At 43.5% G+C, this 25,442-nt stretch overlaps 1 protein-coding gene across 1 annotated transcript in view; it reads left to right on the top strand.

Annotated features, from left to right (window-relative positions):
• The first annotated feature begins 233 nt into the window (after nt 1–233).
• LOC120021979 (dolichyl-diphosphooligosaccharide--protein glycosyltransferase subunit STT3B) overlaps nt 234–25,442 on the top strand; it is an 88,908-nt gene continuing 63,699 nt past the window's right edge. The window contains exon 1 of the mRNA XM_038965783.1: nt 234–493. Within this exon, the coding sequence (XP_038821711.1) occupies nt 234–493 (260 nt within the window). The remainder of the gene's footprint in view (nt 494–25,442) is intronic.

The following is a 25,442-nucleotide window of genomic DNA, read 5'->3' as shown; positions in this document are numbered from 1 at the left end:
TGAGAGGCTGTCGGTGTTTCCTGTTGTTCCGCCCATTCCCTCCCATCACCAATCAGTCAGATCGACTGTTGCGAGAGCGTGCTGTATGTAATGGTGGTTGTCACTGACAAATGTGAATAAAAAGCCGGTGGATTTTACAGCGAAGATAAGGAGAGAAAACCACGTCAAAATATAGGGAGTTGAACTGGAGTAAAAGGAGATAGGGAAGCGTGCTCTTTCAAACCACGCAGAATATGGCGGAGCACCACACAGCCACTGACGGCAAGCACAAAGCGTCCTTGAATGCCGGGGGCTCGCTGCATGGTAACAGCCGACCTAACGCCGCGTGTGGAGGAGGGGGAAAAGGAGGCCTCTCTGGCGGACTGGCACAGCCAGCAGGGTGGCAGTCCTTACTCTCCTTTACCATTCTTTTTCTGGCCTGGTTGGCAGGCTTCAGTTCAAGACTTTTTGCAGTGATCCGGTTCGAGAGCATCATCCACGAGTTTGATCCATGGTAAGTAGTTAGCTAACTCATTTCCAGTATTAACTAGCTAGCCCAAAACTATCTTTGGTTGCGTTGTAGTAAATAGGCTCGCTAGCCACGAGCGACTCTTGCTTGCTGCTGTTCTAGATGGGTTGGTGCCTCGTTTTATTGACTGCACGGTGATGTCTAGATTTGTCTCCCTGGCCGCATAATGCAGTTTTCTTAGTCATCTACGGCATCATGCACAACTTCACCGGTTGTAAAACTTTTACCGGATGGTTTTTCAAATATGATGAGTAACTTTAGCTAGCCAATCGAATAGCTAACTAGCTAGCGTTGTAAAACTAACACCGGTCAACCTGCAAAGCAACAATATGCTCAGTGTTATAAATAGGCTGACTACTGTAACGTTAGCTAGGCAAGCAATGCCCCGACGTCAAAACACCCTTGACATTTCCTCATGGGGAATAGGCCTAGAACTTTATTGTTCTAGTTGATGGGCTCTCCAACCCTGGTCCTGGAGAGCTGCCGCCCTGAAGGTTCACTCCGACTCTAATCTAGCACACCTTATTCTAATAATTAGCTGGTTGATAAATTTAATAAGGTTAGTTACAACTGGGGTTGGGGAGCTCCGTTCTAGTCATTCATTCATCGATTCACTCACTCATCCAAGTTGAGTATCTTAGCCAAAGTCAGTTATCGTGGCTCCAAGAGGACAGTCAGTGCCACTTCACTTTGGGTAGGACATGGTCAACTATGTTCTGCATCTCAGGTTTTAGAGTATAATTTACAATCCCCAAAACATCCAAGGTTGTGGAAATGATTAATACTATAGAATAGGCATGTAAGTGCTGCTCTACACAATGTGTATTGTCCTCCTAACATTAATGTGGCCACTGGACAGCTTGAATGTAGTTGGACACTGCCAATTTCTAATACAAATCAAATAGACGTGGCATTTCTTATGACGGCAGGATTAAAAACCGGAAGCCAGGGGCCATGTCTCCCCTCGATTTGTTCTTGGCCATTCCTTCACACCGTACACAGGCTTATTCTGCTATTGTTTATCTGTCAAAATGGTTCACACTGTACTGGCCGACTGGCTGCACTGCCATTCGTTCTTGGGACTGTTATCAAATCAGTATGGCAGTGTCCCATTCAAACAGCACTGCTGATGTGCTGTTACTGGAGTGACACCATTAAGTATTGGCTAGTAGTGTGCATGATTGCACAAGGTGCTAGCAAGGCTGTCCCTGCAGTTAAACATCTGAAATTGGTGCATTATCATCAATAAAGTGCATCTTAATCTGCCCAGGCAGTTGTTGGTGTGCACTCATTTTTTAAAGGGACGTTTTGGCAATGAGGCCCTTCATCTACATCCCCAGAGGCAGGTGAACTTGTCGATACCATTTTCATGTCTGTGTCCAGTATGAAGGAAATTTTGCTAGCCAATGCTAACAGACGTTAGTGCAATGATTGGAAGTCTGAGTGTTTGCTAGCGTGCTATGTTAACGAGCAGGGATAATTGGTAGATCCTGGGCTGACGTTGCACTTTTCACACAACTACTAATGGTCCTCTCCTGTTCTAAGCACCAAGCTTTGCCCAGACCTAAGTGCGTTGTCTGTATGAAGTGCCTTCAAGTAGAGCACCAGAGAGCCTCCTCAGCAAAATTACAAGGAGACTCGATGCAGAATTGCACTGTGTGAGTCCCAAATGACACCCAATGGGCCCTGGTCAAAAGTATTGCACCATATAATCAATGGCACCCTTTTCCCTATTTTGGCCTATGTCTGATATGCTGCCTAACAGACTACCTTGGGTGGTCACATGGTTTCCCAGCCGTTCTGTAAGGTAAATCGTTTGTTAGCTGTGTGATGTACTAGGTGACCTGAGGAATGTGGGAAGCTCATTCACCCATCTATCAAGCTCTCCCAGATGCATTAACCAGGTGTGTCATATTTGATGCAGCAGGTGATTTGTAACTCGTGCTGCGGTTCGGATTATATTCAAAGAGCGTTCCTCAAATCAATTCTCTTTCATGACATTGAGTTTGTGTTGAGCCTTGGTCTGTTTAAAAAAATATGTTAATTCAATCGCTGTTAATAACGTCCAAATGCTTGTGATCAATGAATCAAGGGTTTTACTTGCCAGCGAGAATAGAATAGGCTAGATGATGGCTATAAACAAATGTCATGCTGATCTGAGGACTGAGTTGGTTATCTTGGTGAGCCTCCTCTCTATGAAACTAACCATTATGTTGAACAAGCAGGCAATTTGAAAATGCGAGATTGGCTCTGTCGGCAGTATGCCAAGCTAATATTGAAATAGGCAAACATTTGTCTGTGATGGAACAGTGAGTGGCATGACAAGCCTGTTATCTTTAGCACTGCTCTCTACGATTGTATTCTCCCCACCTCTTGGACTTTTGGAGAACAGTTGGGGGTATTACAGTAATAATATAGCCATTTTGATTTGCCTTATTTGGTCGGTGGTCTGTAGGTTACTCGTTTCAAACACAAGGCTAAGGTAAGGTTTTGTGTAGAAACTCATGTCTAACTTTAGCATTGATCACCATGGCCAAAACATCACTTGGATCATTTAAACAATTACAGCACATCTCATTCGTCAAGATGCTGCATTGACTGACTGAAGGGATTGCAAACACGTCATTGAGATGACAGAAATTCATACCACAAGCTTGAAATCCAAGCGATAGCCTACACACCTTTTTGGGGGGAAGTGACCCCCTAAATCCCCTCTGGCAAATTTCTCTCTCTTTGTTCAATATTTGCGAAGCTGCTGATGGAGCCATTCAATATAACTCAAAGGAGTTGATTTCCACCCATGTATGCAGTAACATCTGTCTGGGTTATTGACTGAGAAGAAAGTGGATTCCATCCAGACAGTGCACATCTAGGGAACTTGGACTCAGTCTATCCTCCAGTTATCCCTGGTCTATCGCACATGTACCTTGAACATGTATCAAGGCAGATTACTTGAAGCAAGGAAAGTGCAACTCACTGCACTTACTCCAAAGCAGGATGTGGAAAAGCTCCAATTCTCATAGATATCTCTAACAGCGGCTTGGCTGAGGAGTATCCCAAAACCTAAGTTTATTCCCTGCAGCATCTGTCGCAGCCATCTGTCCAACAGCTAATGAAATATTCAGTGCAGTCTGGTGTCCAATTACCTGCAGTGGGTGGCAAACTTTGTAAAACAGAGTCCCTATAATGCATTGCTCGGCACACACAGCACAGGGCACAAGGCTCGATTTGATCCAATCCCCCGCAATGAATTGTGCTTACCAGTGCTTTGGCTCCATAGTTCCAATTGCATTTAACCTATGTCATCAAATGCAGGCCCAGGCCAGAATTGCAAGTACCTCAAATGGGTAATTAACCAAGGAGATGGAATGTTTGTGTGATTATTTTTTTTTTTAAACAAACAAAAGCAGCATTTTAAATGTACTCTGGCTAGTGAGTGCTCATGTTGAAAGAATCTTTATCTCGTTAGTGTTCTCTCATTGGATCACTCTACCCACCCTCTTGGAAGTGACTCATCGATTAGAATCACAGATTCATCCTGATGATCATTGAATTGACATGTAAAAAGGAACCTTTGTTGGGCTCCTGCAGATGAGGAAAGGCAGCTGTACGATGATGGCTCCTGCTAATTAGCCAAGCGTCGAGGAGACCCGTGAGATGAGACCAATCATTGTGCATTTCTTTTGAAGCACATTTTCAATACCAAAGACGCTGATTGTGTTCGGTTAGACTCCGGTTAGACTCCGCTCTCCAGTCCCAGGCGTAACAGATTTCGTATCACGCCCAATACAGAGGGAACGATCACTCGCACCACTTTATTCTCCTGTTGTCTTCAATCAAGGTTGTTGATGCTAAGCTCACGATTATCTTCCATTTCCCGCGTGCCCATCCCCAGGGTGCAGAGGCAGTGGTGGAGGCGATATGGCCGCCGCGTGCTGTTCCTACCCTGGGCACCTGCAGCACGCGTAGGAGCCGAGCTGGCAGGAAGGAGCTTAGAGCCGAGGGGCCTCTTTTTATAACCGCTGTGAAAATGTTACACTAAATATCTGTGTGCCATTTCTGAAAATACTTATTTATAAACTTGGGGCATACCATACATATGCACGTTTCCCCGTTATAAATCAGACCGCTAAAACTGCGTGCGTGAACGAGAATTATAACTGCGCCTGAGTGCCCATCCTTCGCCTTCTATGATGACAACGTCCTTTTTTGCTGTATAATTCAGAACTATTATCATTAGGCCACGGCATACGGAAGACATTGTTGTTCAATATTTAGTTTATCAATAGTTTGGATTTCTATGTCCTGGTATAGTCTGAGATTAAATAGGCAATGATGTCGCGCTCATATCGCACAGTAATACTGTGGCCTAAGCCTTCCCATACTGTCTAATATTTTACATAAGTTACCTGTCTATTTACTGTGTTGGCTAGCTAAATGTGCAAACAAAAATAAACTAATTGCAATCTAGCTCAAAGTTATACATGCTGTATATAGGTAGGAGCTACCGAAATGTAATTTCTGGTGAGTTTGGACGTTTACAATCAAACGTGAGAGACTGTACAAATGAACAAAGTTTTGACTCATGCTTGTCTGAAGGAAGAATGGTAATGGCTCTGGAGCAGTATGTGTACATGCTGTGTCTGTGGAGTCTGGAGTCACTCGGGCAACAGGCCTGCCTGCTCTGAGAAGATTGGGTAAGAGCAGATGGGCTGAGAACGGAGAGGAGAATGCAGCCAATATGCATATTAAAAACTGCAACAGTCATGATTGTCGTGGGGGTAGAGTAAAAGTCAGTTGGTCAGGTCTGTACAGCATTGGTCCGACCAATCAGAATTCACGCTCCAAGACTGTTTTGATCACGTGGGCTGGAGTATGTTATGGGTTGCCTCTGGAGATAACATCAATGAATATGGTGACTCAGTCAAAAAAATGATGTGATACCGTTAGTTTTTTCAACATGTTCCTGACTCATCGTGGATTGATGGAAACCTTGTAGGAAAACTTCAAGCGAGTGATGCTGCTTATAAACAGGGCAAGGTTGCCGGGGACAATAGGTTGGTTAAACAGTACAAATACGACCTATGCAGATCGATCAAGATGGCGAAACACAAGTATAGGGGAAAAGTGCAGGAGCAATTCAGGTGTCTGTGGCAGGGAAAAATACAATTTTTCTCATGATTCGAGCACAATGACCATGAGCTGTCAAGGAGAGCCCCCGACGACAACGTAGGCTACACACACTCCATTGAGGACGTATGTAAGTCATTCAAACTTGTTAACCCTCACAAAGCTGCCAGCCTAGACGTCATCCCTAGCCGTGCCTTCAGAGCATGTGCAGACCAGCTTACTGTTGTTAGGAAATGTATCTGGCTACATTCTTTCTATGATAAACATTATAAATATGATGGCCATGCATCGTTTTTTCCCCCAAAATGCCTTTTCATTGTACGCACATTTTCTTGTGGCTGCCAGCCAAATAGTGTTGCACTTCTGTCATCTGATGAAAATGAAGCTATTTACTGCCGGATGTGTTGCAGTAATGTATTTCCTGAGAAGGGAAAACTATAGTTGCATGTCCCTCTGATCACTCTATTGAAGCCAAAAAACACTGACTTTCAATATAAAACGTGACCCCTGTCAATACACAGCTCAAGCTTTCTCCCGTCGTGCTATTCCCAAACCTTGTCTCATTGCTGCAACAGGCTTGGGAGACGTCACGCGTCCTCTGAAAAATTACCCGCCAAACCGTGCTTCGTAGCACCTGCTCGCTTAATCCGGAAGCCAACTGCACCAATATGTCAGAGGAAACACTGTTCAACTGACAACTGAAGTCAGCCTGCAGGTGCCCGTCCCACCACAAGGAGTTGCTAGAGCTTGATGAGCCAAGTAAAGCCCCCCCCCCCCCCCAGGCTTTACAAACCCTCACCTAACCCGGACAACGCTGGGCTAATTGGCCGGTAATGACATCGAACTCTAGGCTGTAGTGCTTTAGACCACTGTGCCACTCGGGAGGCCCTACGGTAGGTTTCTTAATGTGCCAGGTGAAGTGAACACGATCTGCTTGATCTCCCAACGTATTGCACAAATTGACTTCAGGTATTTACTTAAGTAGCTACAATTCTAAACATTTTTATATAGTTTTGACAGTATTGAAAAACCATCCCGTGGCTATTCCCAAATACGTCGGTATACTGTTTACCGGTTAAGGGGAGGGGGGGGGGTGTGTTTATATACACTCGCACTGTAGAAATAAGCACACCTAAGACTATAAAGCACCTGCATTCCTGTTTATTTATTTCAATCGGTTTCATTGAGATGGACATTTTCTTATTTTTGAATTATGAATGTGAATGGTGTTCGAGCAGGTTTTGCAGAGTCGTTGGCGTCTGCAGCAAAGCGCAAGGCCCTCCTATACAAACGGCCCTCATTTCATGAGGATGGACAAAGCTATGCACAGCTGGGAAGAGGAATGTGGTTGAGTTTACTCGCACGGAATTGGCAATTGCTGACGTTCCCCTTTTCAGCCCAAATTAATTCTACATCGGTGTGATTCTGAAAGTGTGCTACGAGGCTGCCTAACGAGAGGTTCTTCCTGTCAGCAGCCCAGAGGCCATGCAGCAGCACCGTGATAAAGGGCGACAGCGCGCTGGAGTATTTGTTCATGTGATTAATTGCTTACCGCTAAGACCCCAGTGGCCTTAAATATCAATGTCTTCCTGAAGGAGGCCAGCATCCTGGGGAGTGGGAGATAAAGCCTAATGATTTTTTAGAGGTCTCTGTGTGAGGCTGTGTATGCAGGGGGATGTTTGAACTAGCGGAATGGTATAAAACGTATCACTTGCTAAACCTGTAGGGTAGTATTCTGCCAATAAACCCTAAGGCTTTTAAAAAAAATGTTATTTTACATCCTCTCCCTCGGACTACACACAATTGCTGCACTCAGCCTACCACTTTTAACTGACATTAAAACAGCCCACAATTGCTGTTCTCAGTCAGTTCTTTCTCCCGCTCTCTCTCTGTATAGTCTGCCTACCCACATGCACTTGGATGCGGTTGTTGTTCCATGACCGGCAGAACCTATCCATCTTGCAATAACAGACGGAACAGTGACCTCATCGTAGGTATCATCTCAGAATGATTTCTTTGTTTCGGCAGTGTGAGCACCCGCCTGGCTGTCAATGTTACGCTTCAACTTTCGCCACCCCCCTCGCTTTGGCGTTCCATCTCGGTGAACAGAAACGTCAGGAGTCTAGGGCGAGAATGTTGGTCAGAAATCTAAGGGAACTAATCTGCTGATGCACAAAAAAAGCAAGCCCCTCGTTGCCAGGTCCTGAGATTTCATTCTCACTTCCCTCCCCGAGAGGATGGTTAGTATATACGCAGTGCTGAATAACTAATGTAGTGGTGGATTGATGGCCACAACCTCCTTTTCCCCCTCTTTTTTTCTCCCCCCCGTTTTTCTTGTCAACTTTTAGTTGGCCTTTGATCTCTGGGATATCGCCTATCTTTCTGGGATGGATATCAGGGGCGGAGGCTGGATGATGCTAGAAGCTGACAGCAAATGGTCGGTGGGAGCCAAAGGGGGGGGGGGGGGCAAACCTTCACTTATCTCACACCATGGCCTCTCATGAGCGAGAGAATCAATTGTCCAAAAAATGCATTAGCCTCTCAGTTTTTCATTGGGCAGGGAATCTTGTGGGGGTTATTTTCCATTTATAAGACTAATGTTGAATTTATTGTGAGCCAGATGGGGTTGCTTAGTGGGAGCAGAGCTGCTTTAATAAGATCAACTGCTTAATATATTTTAGTGGAGAAGTTCAAATAGCCGAGCGCTTGAGTGTCAGTTTTTTTGTTTCTGTCTTTCAACTATTTCCATATTAGCCTACCCAAGCTCTTCTGTAACTTGTTTTTACAAACTTGATAGTGGAAGTCCTTAACTTCTTCGTGATCCCTTCGCGCTCGGATTGATTTGACAACACCCAGTGAACATAGCAAAAACAGAAATACTCATAATAATAAATCATACATAAATCATGTTATGCATCGGTTTAAAGATGAACTTCTTGTCAATCCAGCCACAGTGTCAGATTTGAAGAAGGCGTTACGGCGAAAGCAAACCATGCGATTATCTGAGGACAGCGCCCAGCATACCGACACATGAAAATCAGATTTCAAACCGCCAGGCGGGACACAAAAGTCAGACATAACGATATAATTCATGCCTTTTGAAGATCTTCTGTTGGCACTCCAATATGTCCATTAAACATCACAAATGTTCCTTTTGTTCGATAAATTCTGTCGTTATACCCCCAAAATGTCAAATTTTTGGGCGCGTTTGATTCAGAAAATACACTGGTTCCAACTCGCGCAACATGACTACAAAGTATCTAATAAGTTACCTGTTTGGATCAAGTTTACATTTCAAACAACTTTCCTAATCCAACTTTAGGTATTTTTAAAAGTAAATAATCGATAAAATTTAAGACTGAATAAACTATATTCAATGGCGGATAAAATGAAAGTGGAGCGAGCTTCAGGTTGCGTGCCCCAACCACCACAGTACACTTAGCCATTTCCTTTCTGGGAGTAGAGCCACTTCATTCCTCAAAGGAAAAACGTGTAACCAACTTCTAAAGACTGACATCTAGTGGAAGCCATAAGAACTGCAACCAGGTCCCTCATAAATCTAGTTCCCCATAGAAAACCAATTGAAAAGAGTGACCTCAAACATTTTTTCCCCCTGGATGGTTTGTCCTTGGGGTTTCACCTGCCAAATAAGTTCTGTTATACTCACAGACATAATTTTAACAGTTTTAGAAACTTTAGAGTTTTGTATCCAAATCTACCAATTATATGCATATCCTAGCTTCTGGGCCTGAGTAGCAGGCAGTTTACTTTGGGTACGCTTTTCATCCGGACGTGAAAATAGTGCCCCCTAGCCTTAAGAAGTCAAGCAATCAAAGGGCTGTGAAAGCAAGGGCTATTGTGAAGGTTGGCCCATAGTCTGCCTCTTGTGGGTTGGAAGAATCATTTACTAGATGGCTACTGATCGGTGTTTCCAGTGAGCTCATCTGGCATATTCTGTTACTGGTGTATTTTGCTAGCAGATTGGCTGGCTGATTCTTTGGGGTTGTTAGTCCCTTTTGGCTGGTTACCTGGCAAGCTGATTGGCCAGCTGGCCACTTGGTGTATCTGGTCCTGCCGTCCAAGGCAGGGCAGAGACGGGGAGTTTTATTTTAATGGGTCCTGATGTATTGTTCTCTCTGGACATGGGCACCGTCTCAGTTTCTGCTGCTGTCTGTTGTAAGCACACAGTGTCCTCTTGGCACGGCTATAGAGGCGCCTTGCCCATTTTTAGATATGCTGCTAGCTTGTGTTCAGTCCGACTGCCCCCATGTTTGCCTGCTGCAGATGCTGCTATTGTTCAAGCAGTGTGTTCCAGTTCATCCCCCATTGCAATGAAAAAGAGATGGCTTCATCGCAACCCGTGACATTATAGAACGGCGGCTCTCGGGCCACATTTTGTTTCAGGTTGGCAAATCATCGACAGCCACTCAAGGACACGGTTACCCAGGGTAGTCACCGTAGTGCAGCGACATTCAGGCGGAAGGCGAGGTGAAGGGCAGTGGGTAAAGGATGAAGGGAGAGAGGGGTGTCTAAGAGTGACAGCTGGAATGGATTGGCATTCGGTGACAGCCAGAGAAAGACGGGCCTGTCAGATTACTGTCAAATCCCCTCACTCATCACGCCTTGCAGTTGCTAGTGCTCTGACAGGTAGTCTGCGCAGGGTAGCCATGGAGAACCACAGGAGGGGACGAGAGGGGCAGTCTTAGCCCCCTGAGAATCAAGTGAGCCTGACGTTAGGACAGCCCCTGAACTAAGCCTGATGGAGGTAAAAACCTGAGGTACAGCAGTATGATTGACGGGTGCAGAGCATACTGATCATGCATGCATTCAGCATAGTCAGGAAGCCTGTTTTGGCAACAAGTAGATGAAGGTTGACCACAGGGTCCTTCTGTGAGGAGTGGAAGTTATTGGACATTAAAATGGTAGTGCTTTTTTTTGATGTGACGCAAGCAAGCGAATCAAACATGCAGATTAGGCCTAGTCGAAGTAATGGGTTATTCTAGCATCTGCTTCTATCGTTCGTCTTTGTGTAGTGAACTTTTATATTTTAGTGTACTTAAGTGCAGAGCTGGTCATGATCATTAACACTGAAGGCGAGCGCCTCAAATCCATTAGAGGCTATTTAATATCCAATTTGAACGTATTCTTTGATAAAAAATGTAATAGCATACCCTCAAGGATATATCAATTTTTTTTCCCCCCCATGCAGTTTTGTACATTTTACTATCGGTTAGTTCAGACTGCTGTATAAACATTTTTATTTCTCCTTTGATTTTCATCGGCCTCTTTCTTGGCCTTTTTGAAATTGTGTAGGTTTAATCATAGGCCTGCCCTGCCACGTTTTCTCTTCTCCAGTCCTTTGAAAAGTAAACAAAGTAAATTTTGCGAGATGTGACTTGCTGCTAATGATTGTCAGTGCTACTGAGTTCAAGGATCTTCCATAGTGTTTACAGCATGCTGTGTTAGGCTAATTATCACCAAATATGACCACAAATCAAATAGTCTAGCTTTCAATCAAAAAAATGATTTGTTCTATTTTTCTCTAGGTTTATTTATCATAACTGAGTTTCCCATGACAGAACCCTTTAAAATCCAAGAGATTTCATTCTAACAGTCTTAGTATTAAAAGCAGAGATTCCTTTATCCTCTTGCCCCTTCCTCTCCTTGGCCTCAAATTGTTTTTCAGAAATTAATATATAATATGAATTTTTGTTTTCAGCAGCTCTTGAATTTAATTTGTCCTTGATGTGAAGCTTGGTGGTTGAGGAAGTGAGTGGCCTTCCAAAATGCAAATCAATGTCCCACGTTTCATAATACCCCCTGTCTGCATTGATCCCTTTAGTCTCCAACTCCATAGGACGGACTGACCCTTTCGGTTTGCTGAGGGGGGGGGGGGTTCAAGTGACTTCTATGTATTGTGGAGTCATTCTATAAGTCATTTGTGTTTCCATTAGTTAGCCTAATATTTGGTCTAACATAGGCTATATACTATTTATCAGTTAACTGTGTGCCATACCACAAGCTGTAGCAGTGTCACTTAGTACATGTCAGTAAATATTTTTTATTTTGAACCTTTTTGTTTTAACTAGGAAAGTCAGTTATGAACAATTTCTTGTTCATTTTACAATGACGGCCTACACCGGCCAAACCCAGACGACGCTGGGCCAGTTGTCTGCCGCCCTATGGGAGTCCCATTCAAACCAGGGTGTCTAGCACTGAGATGCAGTGCCTTAGACCGCTGCACTCGGGAGCTCACTCGTTAGTGGGTACGGCACTGATGGAGCACTTTTCACCAGTATTTGCCATGATACCATCCATTCTGACAATATTGAGAGATCTGGATTTGTAAAGATATTGCTGATACGCCTCACCAGTAGCAGGAACAGGAATTCCCTCAGTACCATTGCTATGCTAGTGGGATCAAAGCACTCTGCAGAAGCCACGGTACGCTAACCAATTGCAGGGTGTGGCTACTGTATCACACGGTTGTGCCCTCAGAATTTAAAGCCTGACACCTCTGACCTGACCGGTAGAAGGATGCCCTTGTCTCTTCTCGTTCTTTTGAGGGATAGTAAGCATTTTGTTAACGTGCTCCGTCATGCATTATTATTTTTTTATCAGTGAAAGACTCAAATAGAAAGGATAGCGATAGGACTCGCATTCAAGGTTAAAGGTCAGGTGCTTTATCCTTCAGCACTGTTGCTGCTAAGTCACAGTAACAGTCTGGTGACTGGACACCTAACAAAACATTGACAATTGCTTCTGACTTACAAGCATCGTGGAGGTAATGGAGATGCCATGTCCTTACTCTCGCATCCCATCAGTTTCTCAGTTACTGGGGTTATTGAGTTTGAGTTGTCCACTTTTCAATTGGATCATAAATCTGTCACTAGATTCCTTACCTATTTCCCTCCCCCTGCAAATGGGGAAACAAATGAAGATTTGTTTAATGAAGCTGGGGATGCACATCCTAACAGACATGCATGCACAGTGAACAGAACACCACAGGCTTTCTGGAGTTGTGCCAAGCCCATTAATGTTCTCTCGTACTATTGCTCCACAACTGGGGGCCAGTGAATAATTACCTCGCAAAGAACACTTTGCGGTTTATTTTGATAGAATGTTGGTTGTTAGGGTCTAGAGTTTTACAAAGAACAGCTTGAAATAAGAATCCATGATAAAACTGTGTACACTTTATTATTTGTGAAGTAAAAATTAGTTGGCATCTGTTTTTGCACCCATGGACCAGGAAATGATTTGTTATTCCAGAAAGCCAAAATGACGGATGGATCAACATTGCCTTAAGACAGGGTAGGGATTCGGCAAGAGGTTGTGCTCGTCTCACCACCCTGGACCCCAACATGTCACGAACAGTTCCTCAGATAGACGGGACAGAAATACAAATCCCAGAGTCCATTGTGTCGTCTAGTGTTCGCTCTTTTGGTTGAGTCTGTTATCAAATCGACTTTGATTCTTTAGAGAGCCAATTTCAAGACTAGATTTTGGTTAAGTTTGGTCTCGATGTAGGGCCAAGGCTAGCCTAAGCTTTAAAGTGTTCTTTGCATTCTCAGTCTAGACACTATTTCAGAAAAACCTGTCATACCGTCATTATTGACAATCGTTTAGCAAGAAACATGATGCTGGGATTGGTTTGTACCGATATCTTCCCCACTGACAGTGTTCTTTTGTTAAGTAACTCAGCCAAAACAGATGCTGCCGCAGTGTCTTTGCCCTGTGCGCTAACCGGGTTGACAGCAGAGGTGAGCTGAACTTGGTGAGTGTCTTTGGAACGACCTTCATTTCCTCAAAGGCTCTCTAAACGATTTCGAAGACTGTTCCCGAAATGACCAACGAAGACAGCAGTAGTTTACGTGGTTTCTTTTCCCCACTCATGTCATCCCTGCATTTCTGCCTAACTGATTATCTAATCAAGTATGGTTTAATCTGATCTGACCATACTAAAGCGCTGCTCTGCCTTAACAACAATATCAACAAGGCAGGTCCTTCAGGCCCTAGTTCTGTTGCAACTGGACTACTGCCCAGTCATGTGGTCAGGTTCCACAAAGAGGGACTTGGGAAAAATGTACAACTGGCCCAGAACAGGGCGCCACGGCTGGCCCTTAAATGTACACGTAGGGCTAACAATAATAACATGCATATCAATCATTCATGGCTCAAAAGTGAGATTGACTTCACTACTTGTTTTTGTAAGAAGTATTGACATGCTGAATGTACTGAGCTGTCTCTTTTTTTAAACTATTGGCACACAGCACAGACACCCCTGCATACACCAGAAGACATGCCACCGGAGGTCTCTTCAGTCCCCTAGTCAAGAACAGACACACAGTACTATAGAGAGAGGCACACAGTACTATATAGAGGGGCACACAGTACTATATAGAGGGGCACACAGTACTATATAGAGGGGCACACAGTACTATATAGAGGGGCACACAGTACTACATAGAGCCATGACTACATGAAACTCTATTCCACATCAAATCATGCAAGCAGTAAAATCAGATTTAAGAGGTAAATACACCTTATGGAACAGCGACAACTGACGAGTCACACACAGGTACACACACACACTGGTACACACACACAGGTACACCTGAATTGTGTTTTGTAGTGGCTCAAAGGGCACACCCTTAATTTATTGTGTAATCTGTTGTAAAATGTATTTTAGTGTTTTAAAAGTGGTATTATATATATATATTACTGCCCTAATATTTGATGGACCCCCAGGAAGAGTGGGTATCCATAATAAATAGGAATAGTCCAAGTCAACTCTGTCTCCTGAATTATGTGGTATAAAGCCCCATTGAAACCTTAGTTATTATTAATTTGTATGATCCTTGATTACATAATCTCGTGTTACGTTTTCAAAAGCAACATTTCCCCTGGTTTCCTTTTGTTGTTTTGTTGGTGGCTCCCTCCTCCCCCTAGCCCTTGTAAAAAAAAAAAAATTGCTGCATTCAAAGGCTGAAAAGCCCCTGTGGCAGTATTATCTTCTCATCCCATTGTTTTTATCCCAAGTGAAGCTGCGACCTTCAAAGTATATTTCTTGAGCGACTGATGTGGTGCTTTTTTTTTCTCCGAGATCAAGGGAGATGTTACAGCCACTTAGGAATTAACTCCTCTCAGATGATGACGGACCACTTTCATTATTAAAAAGAACTCCTCTGCTTTATTGGAATATACACTGTGTTCAAAACATTATGATCAACTGCTCTTTCCATGACAGACTGACCAGGCGGTTCTAGGTGAAAGCTATTGACGTCGATCAGTGTAGATGAAGGGGAGACGAGTTAAATACGTTTTTTATTTATTTTTAAGCCTTGAGACATGGATTATGTAGGTGTGCCATTCAGAGGGTGAATGGGAAAGGCAAAAGATTTAAGTGCCTTCTGAACGGGGTATAGTAATAGGTGCCAGGCGCACCGGTCTGTGTCAATGCTGCTGGGTCTTTCACGCTCAACAGTTGCCTGCGCGTATCAAGAATGGTCCACCACCCGAAGGACATCCAGCCAACTTGACAAACCTGTGGGAATTACTGGAGTCAACATGGGCCAGCATCCCTATGGAATGCTTTTTGACACCTTGTAGAGTCCATGCCATGACGAATTGAGGCTGTTCAGAGGTTAAAATGGGGGGGTGCAACAAATGTCACCGTTTCACTTTACTGTGGGAATCAACTGAATATTAGCCACTTTCAATGCAATAAACCGAAACAAAACTAACTATGCAAGACTTGGTTGTAGGCAGAATGCATCAGAGTAGGATTCTATTGCATTGACAGGCACGCCTCAGGCCTGTACTCTACACAGACCGGTGCGCCATAACCAATCAGAGCTGCAGTAGGCCTATATGCAGATGGCGACGTGTGCACATTTGTTAATTTTTTCATATCCTTTGCTAGTTAGTGAGTTATTAGCCCAGTTCTAGATCATTTGTAGTCAGCAATGGAGCAGTGATTGCTTCCTACAAGAGCACAAAACGTAAAGCTTTAAGAGGCAGTGTTATATTTTGAGACGGGCTTGAATAAACTAAGTGGTCAGAGGGTAGCTTCATTTGTCTGCTTCTCTGTAATAATGCTATGGGAATAATCCTGCATTTTATTTTGTAAAGTGCTTTCTTGCATCAAACATTTTCAGTCACCTCGTCTGAAGGACAAGTGGATAAACAGGTTAAAGTCTCGTGGAATGTAGGCACTGAGCACCACACATTGTAGGCTGAATGATAGAACAGCTACTTCCATGTTAAAATGCTACGGGGTGCATTTTCTACATAGTTTTTTGATTGTAGGACTACATTATGATCAAATAGCCACAGGGTAATTGACCACTGTTCAAAATAAATTAAAGCGGGTACAGCCTCAGTGTTCACAGTAAACGTGCGCTGGAAGTTGTACAGAATTTTCGCAACGCTCCAGTATGCGCTCAGCAAATCTGAAATTTGCTCAGTGATGAAAAACATTTACGGGAACTTTGGGTGCACCTCAATATTAAGGTGTTTCTAATATTAGGCACTATTTATTTTCTTTTGATGGGAAGAAGTAACTTCAGACTCTACGTTTCCCTTTCGATATAAGTCTTTTCAATAATCAAATGTATTTATATAGCCCTTCTTACATCAGCTGATATATCAAAGTGCCGTACAGAAACCCAGCTTAAAACCCCAAACAGCAAGCAATGCAGGTGTAGAAGCACAGTGGCTAGGGAAAAACTCCCTAGAAAGGCCAAAACCTAGGAAGAAACCTAGAGAGGAACCAGGCTATGAGGGGTGGCCAGTCCTCTTCTGGCTGTGCCGGGTGGAGATTATAACAGAACATGGCCAAGATGTTCATAAATGACCAGCATGGTCAAATACTAATGATCACAGTGAACAGGTCAGGGTTCCATAGCCGCAGGCAGAACAGTTGAAACTGGAGCAGCAGCACGGCCAGGTGGACTGGGGACAACGAGTCCTCATGCCAGGTAGTCCTGAGGCATGGTCCTAGGGCTCAGGTCCACCGAGAGAGACAATTAGAGAGAGCATACTTCAATTCAGACAGGACACCGGATAAGACAGGAGAAATACTCCAGATATGACTGACCCTAGCCCCCCGACACAAACTACTGCAGCATAAATACTGGAGAGGTCAGGAGACACTGTGTCCCCATCCGATGATACCCCAAGACAGGGCCAAACAGGCAGGATATAACCCCACCCACTTTGCCAAAGCACAGCCCCCACACCACTAGAGGGATATCTTCAACCACCAACTTACCATCCTGAGACAAGGCCGACTATAGCCCACAAAGATCTCCGCCACGGCACAACCGAAGGGGGGGGGCGCCAACCCAGACAGGAAGACCACGTCAGTGACTCAACCCACTCAAGTGACGCATCCCTCCTAGGGACGGCATGGAAGGGCACCAGTAAGCCAGTGACTCAGCCCCTGTAATAGGGTTAGAGGCAGAGAATCCCAGTGGAGAGAGGGGAACCGGCCAGGCAGAGACAGCAAGGGCGGTTTGATGCTCCAGTGCCTTTCCGTTCACCTTCACACTCCTCGGCCAGACTACACTCAATCATAGGACCTACTGAAGAGATGAGTCTTCAATAAAGACAAAGGTTGAGACCGAGTCTGCGTCTCTCACATGGGTAGGCAGACCATTCCATAAATGGAGCTCTATAGGAGAAAGACCTGCCTCCAGCTGTTTGCTTAGAAATTCTAGGGACAATTAGGAGGCCTGCATCTTGTGACCGTAGCGTATGTGTAGGTATGTACGGCAGGACCAAATCGGAAAGATCGGTAGGAGCAAGCCCATGTAATGCTTTGTAGGTTAGCAGTAAAACCTTGATCAGCCCTTGCCTTAACAGGAAGCCAGTGTAGGGAGGCTAGCACTGGAGTAATATGATCCATTTTTTGGTTCTAGTCAGGATTCTAGCAGCCGTATTGAGCACTAACTGAAGTTTGTTTAGTGCTTTATCCGGGTAGCCGGAAAGTAGAGCATTGCAGTAGTCTAACCTAGAAGTAACAAAAGCATGGATACATTTTTCTGCATCGTTTTTGGACAGTTCTGAATTTTGCAATGTTACGTAGATGGAAAAAAGCTGTCCTTGAAACAGTCTTGATATGTTCGTCAAAAGAGAGATCAGGGTCCAGAGTAACGCCGAGGTCCATCAGTTTTATTTGAGACGGCTGTACAACCATCAAGATTAATTGTCAGATTCAACAGAAGATCTCTTTGTTTCTTGGGACCTAGAACTAGCATCTCTGTTTTTGTCCGAGTTTAAAAGTAGAAAGTTTGCAGCCATCCACTTCCTTATGTCTGAAACACAGGCTTCCAGCTAGGGCAATTTTGGGGCTTCACCATGTTTCATTGAAATGTACAGCTGTGTGTCATCGACATAGCAGTGAAAGATAACATTATGTTTTCGAATGACATCCCCAAGAGGTAAAATATATTTAGTCCGACTGATAAGATCTAAACCAGGCCAGAACTTGTCCGTGTAGACCAATTTGGGTTTCCAATCTTTCCAAAAGAATGTGGTGATTAATGGTATCAAAAGCAGCACTACGGTCTAGGAGCACGAGGACAGATGCAGATCCTCGATCTGACGCCATTAGAAGGTCATTTACCACCTTCACAAGTGCAGTCTCAGTGCTATGATGGGGTCTAAAACCAGACTGAAGCATTTCGTATACATTGTTTGTCTTCAGGAAGGCAGTGAGTTGCTGCGCAACAGCTTTTTCTAAAATTTGAGAGGAATGGGAGATTCGATATAGGCCGATTTCTTTCTTCTTTTTTTTTGTAAAAAAATAAAAATATTCTAGGTCAAGATTTGGCTTTTTCAAGAGAGGCTTTATTTCTGCCACTTTTAGTGAGTTTGGTTCACATCCGGTGGCTAGAGAGCCGTTTATGTTCAACATAGGAGGGCCAAGCACAGGAAGCAGCTCTTTCAGTAGTTTAGTTGGAATAGGGTCCAGTATGCAGCTTGAAGGTTTAGAGGCCATGATTATTTTCATCATTGTGTCAAGAGATATAGTACTAAAACACTTGACAATTATCATTGTCATTACTCATTTACCACGACTGCTTATCATACTTGGTTGATCTTATTTAATGTGAAGTCCACTTAATTCAGTCATGTTAGCTTTTGCAATTATCAGTCTGTTGCTTTCAACATTGTCTTTCAAAAAAGGCTTTTTAACTCCAAGTGAGTCTCCTCTTGAACTTTGATATGACTGATGGCTGGCCCTCACTTCTTTCCATTCTTTTGAAAGGAGATGGAATTGTAAAGGCTCTTTATTGCTCTGTCACCTGGCATCCCGCTGGTTTCTGAGAACCCTGTCGCCCTTCTGTTGTAGTTGAATACGAGTGTCTGGCACCTTATTAGACCTCTGTGCCCTATTACATGCCGAGGTACATGACTGTATGCGCGTGTGTCTGGGTGCGTGTGTGTGCGTTTTGTTTGAGCTTGGCCTCAATCACAAAAACCAACAGACCAGGCCACTACGGTCATGGGATCCCATTAAAAATAACCCCATTTGAGGTGGAATGAAACACTCTCACTCTGTTGTAAATTCAATTGCTTCGTCTTCCTCTGCCTTTTGTAAGCTCCCTAATAAAATGTCACTTTTGATAAGACACTTAAATTGTGTCATAGTTTTACTTACTATGCCTTCAGAAAGTATTCAGACCCCTTGACTTTTCCCTCATTTTGTTACGGTACAGCCTTGTTCTATAATGAGTTAAATAAAACAATTTCCTCAAATCAATGCACAATATCCCATAATGACAAAGCAAAAACAGGTTTTTAGAATTTTTATCTTGCAAATTTAAAAAAACTAACATTTTATTTACAACCGTTGGAGTCCACCTGTGGTAAATTCAATTGATTGGACATGATTTGGAAAAGCACACGCCTGTCCATAAGGTCCCACAGTTGACAGTGCATGTCAGAGCAGAAACCAAGCCATGAGGTCGGAGGAATTGTCCGTAGAGCTCCGAGACAGGATTGTGTCGGGGCACAGATCTGGGGAAGGGTACCAAAACATTTCTGCAACATTTGAAGCTTTTCAAGAACACATTGGCCTCCATCATTCTTAAATGTAAGAAGTTTGGAACCATCGACACTCTTCCTAGAGCTGGCATCCTGTCCGAACTGAGCAATTGCAGGTGAAGGGCCTTGGTCAGGGAGGTGACCCTGACAGAGCTCCAGAGTTCCTATGTGGAGATGGGAGAACCTTCTAGAAGGACAAGCATCTCTGCAGCACTCCACCAATCAGGCCTTTATGGTAGAGTGGCCAGACGGAAGCCACTCCTCAGTAAAAGGCACATGACAGCCCACTTGGTGTTTACCAAAAGGCACCTAAAGGACTCTCAGACCATGAGAAACAAGATTATCTGGTCTGATGAAACCAAGATTGAACTCTTTGGCCTGAATGACAAGCGTCACGTCTGGATGAAACCTGGCACCATTACGGTGAATCATGGTTGTGGCAAAGTGCTGTGGGGATGTTTCTCAGCGGCAGGGACTGGGAGACTTGTCTTGATTGAGGCAAAATGAATGGAGCAAAGTACCGAGCTCCTTGATGAAAACCCCCTTAGGACCTCAGACTGGGGCGAAAGTTCACCTTCCAACAGGACAATGACTCTAAGCACACAGCCAAGACTATACAGTAGTGGCTTCGGGACAAGTCTCTGAATGTCCTTGAGTGGCCCAGTCAGAGCCTGGACTTAAACCCGATCGAACATCTCTGGAGAGAACTGAAAATAGTTTTGCAGCAATGCTCCCAATCCAACCTGACAGAGCTTGACAGGATCTGTGGAGAAGAATGGGTTGAAACTCCCCAAATACTAGTGTGCCAAGCTTGTAGCGTCATACCCAAGGAGAATCGAGGCTGTAATCGCTGCCAAAAGTGCTTCAACAAAGTACTGAGTAAAGGGTCTGAATACTTATTAAATGTGATCCATTTTTTTTTTATATTTCTTTTTATAAATTAGCAAAAATGTTTAAACCTGTTTTTGCTTTGTCATTATAGGGTATTGTGTGTCGTTCGGGGGGGGGGGGTGGGCGCGCGTGTTGATCAATTTTAGAATAAGGCTGTAACAATGTGGAAGGTCAAGGGGTCTGAATTCTTTCTGAAGGCACTGGATACTACATTTTCTTCTAAAATGGCAAGTGAGGGTGGAAAAGCTATTTGAATGCCTGACATTTTGGCCTTATTAGAAGAAACGCAACCGATCGGAATGAGTCAGACATGAATGTCAGTCTGAGAATGCCTAAATGGCATCTTGGTGCCATTTTCCCTTTGTATAGGGGTTGTTTGTGGAGCTGTGTTTATTTTGGCGCTAGTTTTTAGATGTAGTCATCTCGGTCATTTTGACAATAACCACTAATTATTCACTTGACAAAAATGTGACTAACCATGTGCTTTTAGTCAACAAAATGCCATTTAATTTTAGTCACATTTTTGTCACATCACCTTTGTATTGCCCCAGGCTACCTAGTGGTTAGTGTTGGGCCGGTAACTAAAAGGTTGCTGGATCGAATCCCCGAGCTGACAAGGTAAAGAGATCTGTCATTCTGCCCCCGAACAAGGAAGTTAACCCACTGTTCCCCGGTAGGCCGTCATTGTAAATAAGAATTTGTTCTTAAAGATATACTTCTCCTTAATGCAACCGCTATGTCAGATTTCAAAAAAGCTTTACGGAAAAAGCACACCATGCAATAATCTGAGTACAGCGCTCAGGCACCAAAACAAGCCATACAGATACCCGCCATGTTGTGGAGTCAACAGAAGTCAGAAATAGCATTATAAATATTCACTTACCTTTGATCTTCAAATACTTATTTTCCACCATAATTTGCAAATAAATTCATTAAAAATCCTACAATGTGATTTTCTGGATTTTTCCCCCTCATTTTGTCTGTCATAGTTGAAGTGTACCGATGATGAAAATTACAGGCCTCATCTTTTTAAGTGGGAGAACTTGCACAATTGGTGGCTGACTAAATACTTTTTTGCCCCACTGTACCTATAAATAGTAAAACCAGAGAAACTGTTAATTTTGCAGTGGTATTTAAATTTTTCCCAGAGCTGTATGCTGAGCACTTTGTTTTGCTGCTGTTCCTTCACTCTGCTGTCCAACTTATCCCAAACCATCTCAATTGGGTTGAGGTCGGGTGATTGTGGAGACCAGGTCATCTGATGCAGCATTCCACCTTCTTGGTCAAATAGCCCTTACACAGCCTGGAGGTGTGTTGGGTCATTGTTCTGTTGAAAAACAAATGAGCGCAATCCAGGTGGGATGGCGTATCGCTCCAAAATGCCCAGGTAGCCATGCTGTCATTTTAGGCGCAGATGTTTAAAAAAAAAAAAATAATGAAAGGGGAGAAGAGAAGGGGGCGGATCCTTAAGAGGTTTAATTGCGCCTTGAATGCTAAATAAATCACTGACAATGTCACCAGCAAAGCACTCACACCACCACCTCCAAGCTTCACGGTGGGAACCACACATGCAGAGATCATCTGTTCACCTACTCTGTGTCTCACAAAGACACGGAGGTTGGAACAAAAAATCTTACATTTGGATTCATCAGACCAAAGGAAAGATTTCCACCGATCTAATGTCCATTGCTTGTGTTTCTTGGCCCATGCAAGTCTGTTGTTATTGTCCTTTAGTAGTAGTTTCTTTGCCGAAATCGACCATGAATGCCTGACTCAGTCTCCTCTGAACAGTTGATGTTGAGATGGGTCTGTTTACTTGAACTCTGAAGCATTTATTTGGGCTGCAATCTGAGGCTGGTAACTCTAATGAACTTATCCTCTGCAGCAGAGGTAACTCTGGGTCTTCCTTTCCTGTGGCGGTCCTCATGAGACCGTTTCATCATAGCCCTTGGTTTTTGCTACTGCAAGTTCTTGAAATGTTCCGAATTGACTGACCTTCATGTCTTAAAGTAATGATGGACTGTCATTTTGTCTTTGCTTATTTGAGCTGTTCTTGCCATGATATGGACTTGGTCTTTTACCAAATAGGGCGATCTTCTTTATACCACCCCTACCGTGTTAGTTTGTGGAATTGCATTCCTAACTTTGAACAAGGCACACCTGTTAATTGAAATGCATTCCAGGTGACTACCTCATGAAGCTGGTTGAGAGAGTGCCAATAGTGTGCAAAGCTGTCATCAATATATTTAGATTTTAACACTTTTGGTTATTACATGATTCCATATGTTAATAGTTGATGTCTTTTTATTATTCTACAATGTAGAAAATAGTACAAAAATTAAGAAACCCTTGAATGAGTAGGTGTCCAAAGTTTTGACTGGTATTGTGAATATATGAGAATTCTGGCCATGTAAATTCCTAAGTCAGCCAACATGGATATTGCATATTAAGTACCAAACAGACACACAAGCGCAGGGAGAGGGGGGGGGGGGGGGAGCGTAGCACAATCACCAGATGGGTCCACAAAGTATTCTGGGTTGCACCTTCATTACGCTGTCGTGTCATTGTTGTCAAGGTTCCACAGAAGTCACAGCCACACTAGTGCCCAAAAATAGAATGTGGGGCTAATGACGTTGAACGGGAGCTAATGACTGACCTCACGCAGTGATGTAGTCGAGTCACTAAACCAAGAGGCCGAGTCGCGTTCCCTGTGCTCGAGTCACCAATGATCGAGTCAAGTCCCTATGGCTAAAGCCTGTGTCCCAGTGCTCGAGTCCTGGTCCAAGTGTCCCTAGTCTGAGTCACTGCGTCCCCGTTAACTCAAAATAACTTGATTTACTCTGTCAGATCGTATAGTGGTAAGAGGAATTTGGTCAAATTGTTTGTTTTTCCTTTCTGTGCCACCAAAGGTTTGTATATATGCTATTGGTAATGTTACCAGGCCCACTTTCATTTCCAAAACGTTCACAAACGTTGCAGATAGAAATTCCATGAATAGAACCAACGTTATTCCTTAATCAACATGTCAGAGGCATGTTATTTTTTACATGGCATATTTCTATCTGAATGTTCCAAAAAGTCGCATCCTGCTGTATGCGCTCCCCAGCTTGTAAGCTATAGCTAGCTAATGAGGTAACATAACTGAACAAGGTGTAGCCTAAACAAATGGTTAACGGTCCGGTTGGCAAAGAGCCTAGTTGATATCATTGGCCACTTAATACATGGAACACTAGTCACTTTAATAATGTCACTTTAAGGATGTTTACATATCTCACATTACTCATCTCATGTGAATATACTGTATCCTTCACCATCTATACTTTACTATTTATTTCATCTTAGCTGCTCATCCATATTTTATACTTATATATTCTCATTCCTTTACTAGATTGTAAAGGAATGGGATTCTTCTGTGGTCTCCAACTGCTAGTAAAACGCATGCTCTTCAACCGATCGCTACCCGCCCGACTAGCATCACTACTATGGACGGTTCTGACTTAGAATATGTGGACAACTTTAAATACCTAGGTGTCTGGTTAGACTAAACTCTCCTTCCAGACTCACATTAAGCATCTCCAATCCAAAATTAAATCTAGAATCGGCTTCCTATTTCGCAACAAAGCCTCCTTCACGCGGTGTTGTTGTTTACAAAATAGCCTCCAACACTCAAATTAGCAAATTGGATGTAGTCCATCACAGTGCCATCCGTTTTGTCACCAAAACCCCATATACTACCCACCACTGCGACCTGTATGCTCTCGTTGGCTGGTCCTTGCTACATATTCGTCGCCAAACCCACTGGCTCCAGGTCATCTAAGTCTTTGCTAGGTAAGGCGGGGCTTTATCTCAGCTCACTGGTCACCATAGCAACACCGACCCGTAGCACGTGCTCCAGCAGGTATATTTCACTGGTCATCCCCAAAGCCAATTCCTCCTTTGGCCGCCTTTCCTTCCAGTTCTCTGCTGCCAATGACTGGAACGAATTTAAAAAATGATTGAAGCTGAGACATCTCCCTCACTAACTTTAAGCGTCAGCTGTCAGAGCAGCTTACAGATCGGTGCAGCTGTACACAGCCCATCTGTAAATAGCCCATCTGTCACGTTCCTGACCTGTTTTCTGTTTTGTATGTGTTTAGTTGGTCAGGGCGTGAGTTGCGGTGGGTAGTCTATGTTATGTGTTTTCTATGTTGGGTTAATGTGTTGCCTGGTATGGTTCTCAATTAGAGGCAGGTGTTGGACGTTTCCTCTGAGAACCATATTAAGGTAGGTTGTTCTCACTGTTTGTTTGTGGGTGATTGTTCCTGTGTCTGTGTATACCACATGGGACTGTTTCGTTTGTTCGTTCGTTTTAGGTAGTCTGTTCCTGTTCGTGCGTTCTTCGTCTATATTATGTATTCATCACCCGCTGCGCCTTGGTCCGTTCATTCACCACAAGACGAACGTTACACCATCCAACCAACTACCTACCTCAGCCCCGTTTTTGTTTTTCTGCTCTTTTACACACCAGTATTTTCTACTTGCACATCCTCATCTGCACATGTATCACTCCAGTGTAAATTGCTAAATTGTAATTACTTTGCCACTATTGGCCTATTTATTGCCTTTCCTCACTTAATTTTGCACACACTGTATTAGAGGTTGACCGATTATGATTTTTCAACGCCGATACCAATTATTGGAGTACCAAAAAAAGCCGATACCGATTAATCGTCCGTTTTCTTAAAAAATATATATATATTTGTAATGGTAATTACAACAATAAGTGTTCATTCAGTATTAACTTAATATAATACATCAATCAAATCAATTTAGCTTCAAATAAATAATGAAACTGGTTTAAATAATGCAAAAACAAAGTGTT

This window comes from Salvelinus namaycush, chromosome 27 (genome assembly GCF_016432855.1).
Source record: "Salvelinus namaycush isolate Seneca chromosome 27, SaNama_1.0, whole genome shotgun sequence".
NCBI lineage: Eukaryota > Metazoa > Chordata > Actinopteri > Salmoniformes > Salmonidae > Salvelinus > Salvelinus namaycush.
This window is presented reverse-complemented; position numbering and strand designations above follow the sequence as displayed.